Source organism: Megalobrama amblycephala, linkage group LG17 (genome assembly GCF_018812025.1).
Source record: "Megalobrama amblycephala isolate DHTTF-2021 linkage group LG17, ASM1881202v1, whole genome shotgun sequence".
NCBI lineage: Eukaryota > Metazoa > Chordata > Actinopteri > Cypriniformes > Xenocyprididae > Megalobrama > Megalobrama amblycephala.
The window spans coordinates 40,307,159-40,320,016 of record NC_063060.1 but is presented as its reverse complement, the minus strand read 5'-3'; the positions used below and the strand labels follow the sequence as shown (position 1 = coordinate 40,320,016).

Here is a 12,858-nt window from a genome sequence, read left to right as displayed (position 1 = left end):
TTTATATTACAACTGTGAGATGTTGTAGCTATTGTTTCTATAGGCTATATGTGTAGGTTGCTATTTTTCATAACAAATGCGATGATAATAGAAAAGGAGTCTGACTTATGGCACACTGAAGTAGAAAATTCTGTCAAACTGATAAGCTTACATGTGCTTAAATAATTTAAAACATCATATAAACCATGATGCAATTTCTGACAGTTATTATATCACAGTTTAATATTTTTATCATCATTAAAATTATGAAAGTAAGCAACAGGCATATAGCGTAGGTTTCGTTTTGTTTATAACCTTTACATGCGAGTTCTGAGGGAAATTATATTAATTAAAGTATAAATTAATTCTATGAATGTATCTCTGAAGGGAACTGACTGACTTGATAAAAGTTTTGATGGCATTTTCTTTTCATATTCCCTCCATGTAACGCACAGTGTTTATAAGCAGCGCTGCTTTGTTTACAGAGGGTTACCGGGGTCACAGCTATATTTCTGCTATATTTTCATAAGCGCCACCTACTGACAGAGTGGATTTAAATTTTCAATCAGCCTGACTGCGGTTTTTGTTTGTTTGTGAAAGTTATGACCACATTTTTATGTGCTGTTGTACATTTTTACCTAATGTTCAAACCAAAATTACACCCTTGAATAACTGGCTTTTGCCACTAATATCAAAGCAAATTTTAAAAAAATTATTATCTGGAAATACTTATTTCATATTAAGTTATTTTTTAACACCCACTTGAATAAAATGAAACATTAATTTCAGATGTATCACTTTTCACAGTGAATAATATCCAAATATTGAGAAAATCGCCTTCGTCAATCGTCCAAATGAAGTCCTTAGCAATGCATATCCACTCACAAAAATACATTTTTGATATATTTATGGTAGGAAATTTACAAAATATCTTCATGGAACATAATCTTTACTTTATATCCTAATGATTTTTGGCATAAAAGAAAAATCTGTAATTTTGACCTATACAATCATGTATTGTTGGCTATTGTTTCAAATATACCCGTGTGACTTATGACGGGTTTTGTGGTCCAGGGTCACATATAGCTTTAATATGTAATATTCTTATGCTTGACAGAGAAAGTCCAGATGTACATGAAGTTCTCAGATGAAAGTAATATACAAGATAAAAAGTAAAAATACCATAAAAACACTTAGTTTGTATTTTCTTTTCTTCCTCTACTTATTTGTTGTATCCCTTTTACTACATTACTACTATTAATAAGAAGATTAATTTATTTAAACAATTTAAATTCACCCATATTTAACATTTTAATTAAAAAATTTCAAGTACTGAACAAAGTGAATATTTAAAATTAAATAAATATTAATTTCCTTTAAGAAACCACTGAAATATTCTGACATATGGAATGCATGTTTACCAAGTTTTCATATCATTTAATAAGATGAAGATACAATGCTTTGATTAAATATAAATGCTAAACAAATCCTTGTACTTAGAAGTACAAGGCACTTACATAAGTAGTCACTTCTAAAAAAAAAAGTGATCACAGTTGTTGCACTTCAGTTATCTGCCAGTCAAGAAGAGACGTGTAAAGCCACTCAGTAGACACTAGAAGCAGTCATATTCACATTTGATAAAATCAGTTTTTGATTGCTTTCCATCTTCTTCATCCTCTTTTTATCAATGTTTCTTGGAAGCTCTCCTGATTGGTATCGGTTTCTGCTTCTGGTTTTTTATTCACTTTGTTGTGGCCCTGAAACAATTCACGATATTTAAAATCTTATGTTCTCAAAATGCACTATTTCTCCTGCCTAACATTACAGTGCATTTACATTCTGAACACATTGTTCTGCGTTTTCAAGTACAAAGTTACAATTCTTTTCTACATGCTTCTCGCTCATTTTATTTGATTGACAGGAACAGACTTCTTAAGCATTTGGCTGACCCGTGCTCCATTACGTTCACTGTAGGGATCTTCTTCTTCACTCTCTTCCTCCTCTGCTCTCTTCTGTCTGTCATGAACTGAGTCATCAACAGTCTAATGGATGATGCAGTGGGGGATGATGGGAACAAGTCATTTTTCATGTACCATTTTGTACCACTTCCTCAGCACACCAGTCCATCAATGCCTGTATTCCCTCACCTCATCCACTACATCGTCTTCATATTGCTCATCCGGCTGGTCCTCTTGCTGCTCTGGATTGCCTGCCACCTATTGATATAGTGCATCAATAATCTGCTTATCAGTTCATACCAGAGGGTTTAGTTCTTCTGCTGGCAACAGTTTGAGATATTAAAATTAATTTCAATTACAATTTTGTCTAAATGAAAAATAAAACATTAAAACAAAAATCAATCATTTCAAATGCTACAACATTACAACATTAACAGTATGAAAATGAATGGTAATCTTAAGATTTGCTTAAGTCATTAAATGATTAGTATTTTTAAAGGTTTACTTTAAAGTGGTGGTTGTTTGTGATTTCATCTTTTTTAACTTTAGTTAGTGTGTAATGTTGCTGTTTGAGCATAAACAACATCTGCAAAGTTACAACGCTCAAAGTTCAATGCAAAGGGAGATATTTTCTTTTACAGAAATCGCTTTTTAAGGACTACAACAAACGGCTGGTAGGGACTACAACAAGCTTCTTCCCAGGTTAGTGACAACACAAACCCTAAAATTTACAAAAAACACGCCCACAAGAACATGCAACAAAGGGGGTGAGGCCATGTTGGGCTGCTTTAGAGAAGAGGAGGAGTTGTTGTAGTAGAGCGTTGTTGACATGCCGTCATTTCACGCCGGACTGCTTCACAAACGAGGGTCAATTCAATGCTGGACAACGCTGACAATCCTCATTTTGGCTGCTTGAGATTCTCCAGCTTCGTTGTTGTTGAGTAACTGAAGCACGAGCTGTTAAAGCTCCGCCCTCTTCTAGAAAGCGGGCCGGGAGCAGCTGCTCATTTGCATTTAAAGGGACGCACACAAAAACAGTGTGTTTTTGCTCACACCCAAATAGGGGCAAATTTGACAAGCTATAATAAATTATCTGTGGGGTATTTTGAGCTGAAACTTCAGACACATTCTGGGGACACCAGAGACTTACATTACATCTTGTGAAAAGGGGCATAATAGGTCCTCTTCAAGTGTGCGTTAGATGACTGTAAAGTTAATTTTAATGTAAAAATATCAGTGATTCAAACTTTCGTTCAAAAGTTTGGGGTCGGTAAGAAGTCCTTGTGCTCACCAAGGCTGCATTTATTTGCTTAAAATACAGCTATAAAAACAGTAATGCAGTGAAATATTAATACAATTTCAAATAACTCTTTCCTCTTTTTTATATTCATTCTTGTGATCAAAGCTGAATTTTCAGCATCATTGCTCCAGCCTTCAGTGTCACATGATCCTTCAGAAATCATTCTGATATGCTGATTTGGTACTCAACATGTCTTATTATTATCATCAATGTTGAAACCAGTTGTGTTGTTTAATATTTTTGTGGAAAACATGATACATGTTTTTCAGGATTTTAATAAATAGAAAGTAAAAAAAAAAAAATCTATTTTTAAATATTTTTTTTGTAACAAAGTTAGATCCTGCTGAATAAAAATATTTCTTAAATTTCTTCTTCAAAAAAAGAAGAAAGAAAGAAAGAAATAAAGAAAGAAAAGAAAAATCTTAATGACCCCAAAAGACTTTAATCCATGAATAATTGAAGAGGAGCTTGTCTGTACCCTTCTTGTTAACTCACCACAAGCTGCTCATCTTCTTCAGGCCTGATCTTCTTCGCATTGGTCTTGTACTCGGTTTCTTCTTTTGCCTCTTTAAATTCATCTTCGTTCTGATTTTTGGCCTCATTCTCAATGTTCAGGTTTTTTCCTCCTAGGTCCTGCTCAAAAGAGTCATTTTAAAAGAGAATAAGTCATTAATACAAATCTTAAACTTCAAATGATGTAATTTCCTGTAATAAAAGTTTAACAAAATTGTAATTTGCACTTCAAAGTCAAATAATTGAGCTTTTCAAGAAATCATACAGAGAAAGTACAGCCATAGTGTTTACGCCACACTGCCTTGATGTTATTGAATAATTCATTTATGACTCTGCATGCAATTTGTCTACATTCATGCAGTGTGTAAGTGGTCCAAATCAGTTTTTTTTCCCTCTCTGCACTTGACACAGATCTAATTTCTGAACAGCATCAACACATTGATCTTTTCAAATCGGATTTGGGCCACTTTAATGTCCGATAATGCAATTCTTACTGCAAAGACTCTCAGTCTTGAGGAAAATTTGCAAATGCAGATCAAAAACAGACACTGAGATATTACTGTATATATAATAACAACAAACACAGTGTATTATCAGACACACCTTGTCATGCTTTTGAGTGTCCTCTACATCTTTTGCATCTTCTCGTCCAGCCAAAGCATGATGTGATTGCACAGCATTTCCTGTATTTCAACAGAAATCAAATATTGCAATGTATAAGTAAATGTATATTTTCATGGGCTATTAATTTTTGTTTTTCAATCTCAGCTTTACAACTGCACTTTAGATTTTTGTGCTAGAACCCTTAGCTTCATAAGGCACAACAGAATCAGAAAAGGCCAATACCTGCCACAAAAATATCCTTCCTTACCAGCAATAACTGTATCCAAAGCCTCAAAGTGTACTTCAGTTCTGTGAAGTGGCTCCGTCTGTGTCTGTCTCTCCGGGCTTTGGCTTAGTGTGTTCTTGCGAGGGTTAATGCCCAGCTCTTCTGGGTTTGATAAGGAATGTTCCAGCACTGCCTTTTCCCCCTTATCCTCTCCTCCTCTATCCTTTGATGTGCTTCTCTCCTCTTTCTTGCCGTTTCCCTCAGCAAAAATATCAATTTTCCGAGGCTGCTTCATTGCCACTTTGGTCGCATTGTTATTTTCAATCTCCAACACACCTTGAGGGGATAACCCTTTTCCATTTTCCTCATATCCTTCCACCTGTAAAGGAGAAACATCCGTATGACCAAAGTGTGGTGTGGCCTGATGATAAGACACTTGCATTAGCCACAGTCACACATTTACATTATTAAGTTACATGAGTCATCTCATCCTGAAGTTGACAAACTAGCCCAAATGGCCTTTGAATAAATACTTCAGCTGCAGTAGGAAGTGAGAATAATTTCAAAAAATGGATTAAGACTTAATCCATTTGTGACCTGAGAGTGTAACAGCACACATTCATGTCAACAGTAGACTACTCCACAGGCTTTCTTACAAATAAAAGGAAAGCCAAATAATGAATGAACAAGTCTTTTAACGTCGCATGTTACATTTCCATCTGTACCTGAATGGGTTTATTATCCAGCTCCTCATTTAGGCATTCTGTCTCCAGTATATAGCTGTGCAAATTTAACAATTTTAGCTGCTCGGCCTGCACTGGATGCTTTATTGCGATTCTCCTTTAATCGCCTCAGCTCTTTCACCTGAAGCTTCATTCAAATATTGCATTAGGATGGAATTAAAAATTTCTGATGTGATATTCTGTGATGCATGGATCGGGTAATGAAAGTTAAATAGTATGAGGCCTGACGCCTGAAAGATGCTAACTCAGCAGCACAGAGATAATTCAAAAAGTAAATTAAATAAACTACCGAGGAGCAAATGTACTGAATATATAATGCAGGATACCTGCATGTTATCATTTCTAACCTTCATAAATAATTTTATTAAAAGATATTTCCCAGTTTCATTTGAGAATGAATATTTTTTTTTCTTATTACATGATGCTACTGAGGAGATAATGCCTGCAATGTAAGGTGAGGAAGAGTAATTGAAGTAGTTTAAATGTTAGAATGTGTCACATTATATTCAGTCAGATTAAAATATTAATGGCAGGCAAGCATGCATCACTCACACAGGGTCAACTGTCAGGGAGAAAACACATCTGTAGTATTTACAGCTTGAACCAGTGGCCTGAGGCATAGAAAAAGATGAGCCATATTATGAGACTTCAGACAGCTAGACAGGAGCTTCGAAAAAATCCATTTCACGTCTGCATGCATATTTCATCCGCTGCCTTTCTAGGGTGAGATGGCATAAAATGTGATGAGAACACGATTAGTAGGTTCAAAAGTTTGGGCTCAGAATCCTGAAAAAAATGTATCACTATTTCCACAAAAATCTTAAGCAGCACAACTGCTTCAATAAATAATAATAAGAAATGTTTCTTGAGCAGCAAATCGGCATATTAGAATGATTTCTGAAGGATCATGTGACACTGAAAACTGGAGTAATGATGCTGAAAATTCAGCTTTTAAAAGATGCCATCGAACATTTAGAAGATGTAATATAAGTCTAAGGTGGCCCCTGAATGTGTCTGTGAAGTTGCAGCTCAAAATACCCCATAGATTTATTTTATTAATTTTTTTAACTGCCTATTTTGAGGCATAATTAGAAATGCGCCGATTCAGGCTGCGGCCCCTTTAATTGCTCGCGCTCTCTGCCCCCTCCCGAGCTCTTGACTCTATCACTGCATAAACAAAGTTCACACAGCTAATATAACCCTCAAAATGGATCTTTACAAAGTGTTCGTCATGCAGCATGTCTAATCGCGTAAGTATGGTATTTATTTGGATGTTTACATTTGATTCTGAATGAGTTTGAGGCTATGCTCCGTGGCTAAAGCTAACATTACACACTGTTGGAGAGATTTATAAAGAATGAAGTTGTGTTTATGAATTATACAGACTGCAAGTGTTTAAAAATGAAAATAACGATGGCTCGTCTCCGTGAATACAGTAAGAAACGATGGTAACTTTAACCACATTTAACAGTACATTAGCAACATGCTAACGAAACATTTAGAAAGACAATTTACAAATATCACTAAAAATATCATGTTATCATGTCAGTTATTATCGCTCCATCTGCCATTTTTCGCCATTGTTCTTGCTTGCTTACCTAGTCTGATGATTCAGCTGTGCACATCCAGACGTTAATACTGGCTGCCCTTGTGTAATGCCTCGATCATGGGCTGGCATATGCAAATATTGGGGGCGTACACCCCGACTGTTACGTAACAGTCGGTGTTATGTTGAGATTCGCCTGTTCTTCTGAGCTCTTTTAAACAAATGAGATTTATATAAGAAGGAGGAAACAATGGAGTTTGAGACTCACTGTATGTCATTTCCATGTACTGAACTCTTGTTATTCAACTATGCCGAGGTAAATTAAATTTTCAATTCAATGGCACCTTTAAATTACTTTTTAAAATATATTAAAATCGAAAACTTATTTTAAATTGTGATAATATTTCAAAATATTACTGTTTTTACTGTATTTTTGATCAAATAATTGTAGCCTTAATGAGCTTAAGAAACTTCTTACAAAAACATAAATAAATCTCACCAATCATTACAGACTAAAAATCTTTACCAAACCTTTGAACAGCATTTGAACAGTAGTGTATTTTCTCTTGTTAGTCAGTTAGCAGTTAGTCTAGCTTTATTACAGACAGCAAATATAAGTTCTGTCATGAAACTCTAGATGGCGCAGGCTAATAGGTCCTGAAAGTATTAATTCACTTTCAAATGAAAATTAGCCCAAACTTTACTCACCCTCAAGCCATCCTCATTCTGATGAACATAATCTGAGAAATTGTAATAAATATCCTGACGCATCCAAGCTTTATAATGGCAGTGAGCGGGATCAACGAGTATGAAGCTCAAGAAAGTGCTTCCATCCATTATAAACGTGCACGGCTCTTGGGGGTTAATAAAGGTGAAGTGAAGTGAAGCGATGCGTTTGTGTAAAAAAATATCCATATTTAAACAAGTTATGAAGTAAAATATCTAGCTTCCGCCATTCAACGTATTCAACGTACGAAGAAAGTGTAAAACTCTTGCAGTTCACAAAGCTTACGCTAGGTCCTACGCCTTTCCTATTCAACTTACGGAAAAAGCTTAACTGACGCGACACCGGAAGCTAGATATTTTACTTCATAACTTGTTTAAATATGGATTTTTTTTACACAAATGCATCACTTCGCTTCAGAAGGCCTTTATTATCACTTTTATTTTGGATGGATGTGGATGGATGCATTTTCTTCAGCTAATACTCGTTGGTCCAGTTCACTGCCATTATAAAGCTCCAATGCGTCAGGATATTTATTAACATTTCTCTGATAATGTTCATCAGAAAGAATAAAGTCATATTCACCTAGGGTGGCTTGAGGGTGAGTAAAGCTTGGGCTAATATTCATTTCAAAGTGAACTAATCCTTTAACTCAATCTGCTTGCAATCACATCATTCTCTATAGCTGATTGGTTCCTGCTGTATCAGTAGCCAATGAGCTCGCTGCTCAACCTTCAAATACTTGGTCAACATTTGCTGTAGCAGTTGCAGCGCACTATCAGAAACCCTCCACCTTCCCCAGCTCCACCTGTATAGATCTGCTATGGATAATTCATGCATGTTATATTGTACAGCAGCAGCATGGCTTACTTGCTCACAACAGCATGTTGTGTATGTATTGGCAGTAGCACGTCCCATACTTACCAGCAGCAGCAGAGTCGAAACCAAACATATCAACATGGTCATATCCATTTCCATGCCAAACACTCAGAGAGTTGTCATGACAGAACCCACAATTATTGCTTTCTTACATTAATAGCAAACAGTATGCATCAAGTGTTAAGAATTAGTATTAGGAAAGCCATTATTTTGGATGCACATGTAAAATACAATTGTTCTTTTATTAGTTTAAAACGTTGCAGCATGCGACAGAATGTAATGTACTTCAAGCACATACACCAATATATCTAGATTCTGGCATAGTCATGACTGTGTGTTACCTGAGCTGCAACAAGTGCATTTTTATGGTCTTGTAATGTGAGTGAGAGATGATCTTTTGAAGCTTGCAGGTTCTTGTGCTGTTCCTAAAATGGTGAATGGTGTAATTTCAAAAAAAGTAGGAGTAGTACACACAGAAATAGAGATGTTCGGTCTTGATGTCAATTTGTAAGTCAACCCGTAAGCTAATTTGCCATGGGTTCCCTCTGGAATTTCTTAAACTGAACAGCAATGTTAATTGAAATACTACATGCAAATTCAAGCTCCCTTTAAACCCTAATCACATAATGTATCCCAGAATCCTTTGTAGTTTCTCTGACCTGCACATCAAGTAACTGTGTGTAGATGTCCTGATGAGCTTTCCGCAGCTGTCTGTTCTCCTCTCGAAGGTTGTACACATTCTCTACAAGGAGGAAAACAGGTGATGAAAGACTCATTTTATATGGATGGAAATGGATTTGGTGTGAACCCTAAATCCGATGACTCTGAACACTTATACAAGACTAAGTGTAGCACACAGGCTTACCTTTCAGTCTGGATATTTCAACCTCTTTCTCTCTCTGCAGGTTGTCTATTTCCAGCCTGTGCTCATCCAGCACACGTTCATGATCCTGCCCTTGATTCTGGTGCTTCTCTTGAAGTTCATAGTATTGCATCTTTAAGTCTTCATGCTGGGACTGATTTGGTTGTATGCAAAAGAAGTCGATGCCCAAGGAAGTATTATTACGTTTAGCAACATCCACAATCGATATGTCATTTTTGTAACAGGAATTACAGAAATACTTTTCAAGAACTTCCATTAATATCATCTCACCTTCAGTATTTGGTGCTCTGTCTGCAGAGCTTTCAGTCGATAGCTTGAATCTTGCTGTTAGGTCAAACAAAACTCTAAGTTATTATGCATAAATGGCAATTTCAGCTCTATCGTGTTTACACGTCATTACTAATCAAAACACCATCCATTTTAAATCACCTTTTCTTTGTTGAGGGCCTTCTGTGATTCCCGCTTAAACACAAGGAAATCTATGATGTATTGACAATCAATAGAGGCTTTTAAAAACAAACATGAAGCACACTGCATTCAGCACAACCTGGACTCATTATCATTCATTATCTGTAATCATCATTATCAAATCGCATCCAGATTAAGTAGGTTGTGTATATCATTGAATCAAATATTGTGCAAATGAACAGGACATTACCCTCTTCAGCCTTCTTATGCTCAAGTCTCTCTTTCTGGAGGGATTTCTCTAGTTTAGAATGATGCTCGTATACCACTGAAAAGAGAGAGAAAAACAGAATATTTTTATTAACATTACTGGCACCTTATTTTTTTTGTATTGTGATATTAGATATGTTCCAGATAAGTTATTTTACCCCAAAATCATTATGGTAATGCAAAAATCTCATTCTCGATAGTGAAACATTATGAATAATTAACATATAAGGGTCATTGACGAATACGGTTTTTAAAAGTGTAAAAAAAACATGATAATGGAGATATAATTAATTTTGAAGTTTTATTAAGTGTTAACAATGAGATTATGTGTTTTTTAAATAATCAGTTAACACTGCTATCATTTTTTACAAGATGGACAAAATTTGTCACCAAAACGTCATTCGGTTTAACCAAAAGTTCGGTTTTACCGAATGACACTTTTGGTTATACCGAATGACGATATTTTCAAACAATGCTAACAGGCTGATATCTAGCTAGCAAAGGATCAAACATAGTACAAGTTTTTAAAATATTAAAACATTTTCCATGTTTTATAGCGGTTGTACCGAATGACCTGATGTTTCGGGACATGCGTATGAGCACGTGAAAACATGAATTTCTCAAATTTAGTTACTTTGCTTCAAGACCATGTGGTCCTTTGCAGGTGTCTGAATGATGTCACATCCTGTCACATGATATGGACCGCATGACTTGATCCAAAATGGTCCCTTTATATTGGTTACTCCGAAGGACATCAATGAAATAAATTTTTCCAGACATACTTTCTCATAACAAAGCAACGACTTCTACACATAAATTTAATGGCATTTTGCACTATGTTGATATATGATGTTATAAAATCATGCAGAATAAAAAATATATACATTCATTATATTTTAAAATATTTTAATCACAAATGAAGTGGCTGTATTGGCCTTTGGACGGTGAAACCGAATGACCTTTTGACACTTCAAAACCTTTAAAATACTTTTATATGTAGCAAAATATAATTAAAACCTTTTGGATTTGATAAAAGATATCTAGTTGTCATATGTCATATCTTTGTTTTTTATTATTATTAAAGGTCTTTGGACAAAAAAAAAAAAAGACCCATCACGTCACTGACCCATAAACGATTTTAGTTTTAATTATACACATTTATTGTACTGCCTTTAATGAATTAAAATAAATTAATTTTTATTTTAAAAATCACATTAATGTATTACAGTAGTAGTAGTATGAGAACTATCCTACTATATAATTATTATTTAAAATTAGTTAATTCATTAATTATGAGAGAGACAACACCAGGCACATTACAGTGTTAATAACACAGTAGAGGGGTAAAGTGACTTTAACTGTCCTGAAAATAAAATAAATCTAAATATATTTCACATTATTGTTTTCTTTTGGGCTGAAATGTGATAATTTCTTAAAAGGTTTCCTGACATTCACCAAGATATAATGCACACTGTAATCTGGCACAGAGAAGTGAAAATCCTCAGTCTAGTGTTATCCTATGTTTGTCAAAGGACCCCATTCAAAAGCTTAAGAGACAAAAATCATCAAATGAAAGCAAATAAGTATGTATTCTCAAGGAATGTTGTTCACGAGAAAATCCTGATGCTGATCTGATGCGTGTCATTAGCCTATTATTCTTGGATAAGAGGAATTAACGAACAGGCCAAAACATTTTGAATAGAAATCTCTGCAGGCATGCATCAGATATCTCAAAAACAATCAGGTAAGCCCTAATCAAACATCTAATACAAAGCGCCTTCACTGTAGGATCTTTTCATTAATTTTGTACCTTGCAGCTGCGCAGAAAGTGACTCTTGATGCTGCTGGTACTTCAAAGCCGTCGCCTCAGTCTTTTTCAGCTCTTTATGCATCTCATATGAGATCATGAAGGCGCACAACGTCCCGCAGACGAAGCTGAGAAGTAGGAAAGACTGAAATATTCTTCTCTGTCGTCTCGAACAAATGCCTTTCCCCATCTTTTCCTCCTCTTCTTGAGTAGACGGTAAAGACTATGTGCCATCCGATTCTTCAGTAACGTAAATGTTTAGGAAAGCCACAATGATCCGTCTGTTTGTTTGTTTTTTCTCCTAGAGATGCTGTCCCTTTAATGGACGCACCAGTTGCTTTCTGGTATAGGCCTACTTTTCAAGTTCACTCTAATTATAGGCTACTTATCCCTTACGGAAAAAGTAAGTCCGACTAATGGCTATGAACTGGCTTTTTCAAAACTTTCATACGTGTCATTTAGAAAGGACTATCATTACAGTCAGTTTGTTCTTGCCAACTCCTCCCTTTTGGGTGCAGCGCCACCCAGGGGCCAGTCCGCACACATACACTTACACAGAAATTAAAGGGTTCACCCAAAAATGAAAATAATGCCATTTATTACTCACCCTTATGTCGTTCTACACCCTTCGTTCATCTTCGGAAGACAAATTAAGATATTTTTGATGAAATCCGATGGCTCAGTGAGGCCTCTATTGAGAGCAAAGCCATTTAACCTCTCAAGATCCATAAAGGTAGGCTACTAAAAACATAGGCTATTTGAAACAGTTCATGTGAGTTCATCTTAATATTATTATTTTCAACAATATCTATATGCGCCGATTTCAAAACACTGCTTCATGAAGCTTCTGAGCTTTATGAATCTTTTGTTTCGAATCAGTGATTCGGATCTCCTCTCAAACGGCTAAACTGCTGAAATCACGTGACTTTTTGGCGCTCCGATTCACTGATTCGATTCGTAAAGCTCTGAAGCAGTATTTGAAATCGGTCCATATAGATATTGTTGAAAGTCAAGAATTTTTT

The 12,858-nt window shown here is 35.5% G+C and overlaps 1 protein-coding gene across 3 annotated transcripts; it reads right to left on the bottom strand.

Annotated features, from left to right (window-relative positions):
• Positions 1-1,391: 1,391 nt before the first annotated feature.
• golim4b (golgi integral membrane protein 4b) lies at positions 1,392-12,330 on the bottom strand. 3 transcript variants are annotated; one of them, XM_048164360.1, is made up of 13 exons: positions 11,840-12,328; positions 10,013-10,087; positions 9,784-9,860; positions 9,625-9,678; positions 9,337-9,487; positions 9,131-9,213; positions 8,813-8,896; positions 4,622-4,958; positions 4,354-4,433; positions 3,733-3,870; positions 2,127-2,195; positions 1,929-2,021; positions 1,392-1,736 (listed from the first exon to the last, which is right to left on the bottom strand). In XM_048164360.1, the coding sequence occupies exons 1-13, from the start codon at positions 12,024-12,026 to the stop codon at positions 1,650-1,652; spliced, it is 1,515 nt and encodes a 504-aa protein (XP_048020317.1). In that variant the 5' UTR covers positions 12,027-12,328; the 3' UTR covers positions 1,392-1,649. The 3 variants fall into 3 exon arrangements, with proteins under 3 accessions (XP_048020317.1, XP_048020318.1, XP_048020319.1); XM_048164361.1 differs by having other exon boundaries at positions 9,784-9,833; positions 11,840-12,326; XM_048164362.1 differs by lacking the exon at positions 8,813-8,896 and having other exon boundaries at positions 11,840-12,330.
• Positions 12,331-12,858: the final 528 nt, after the last annotated feature.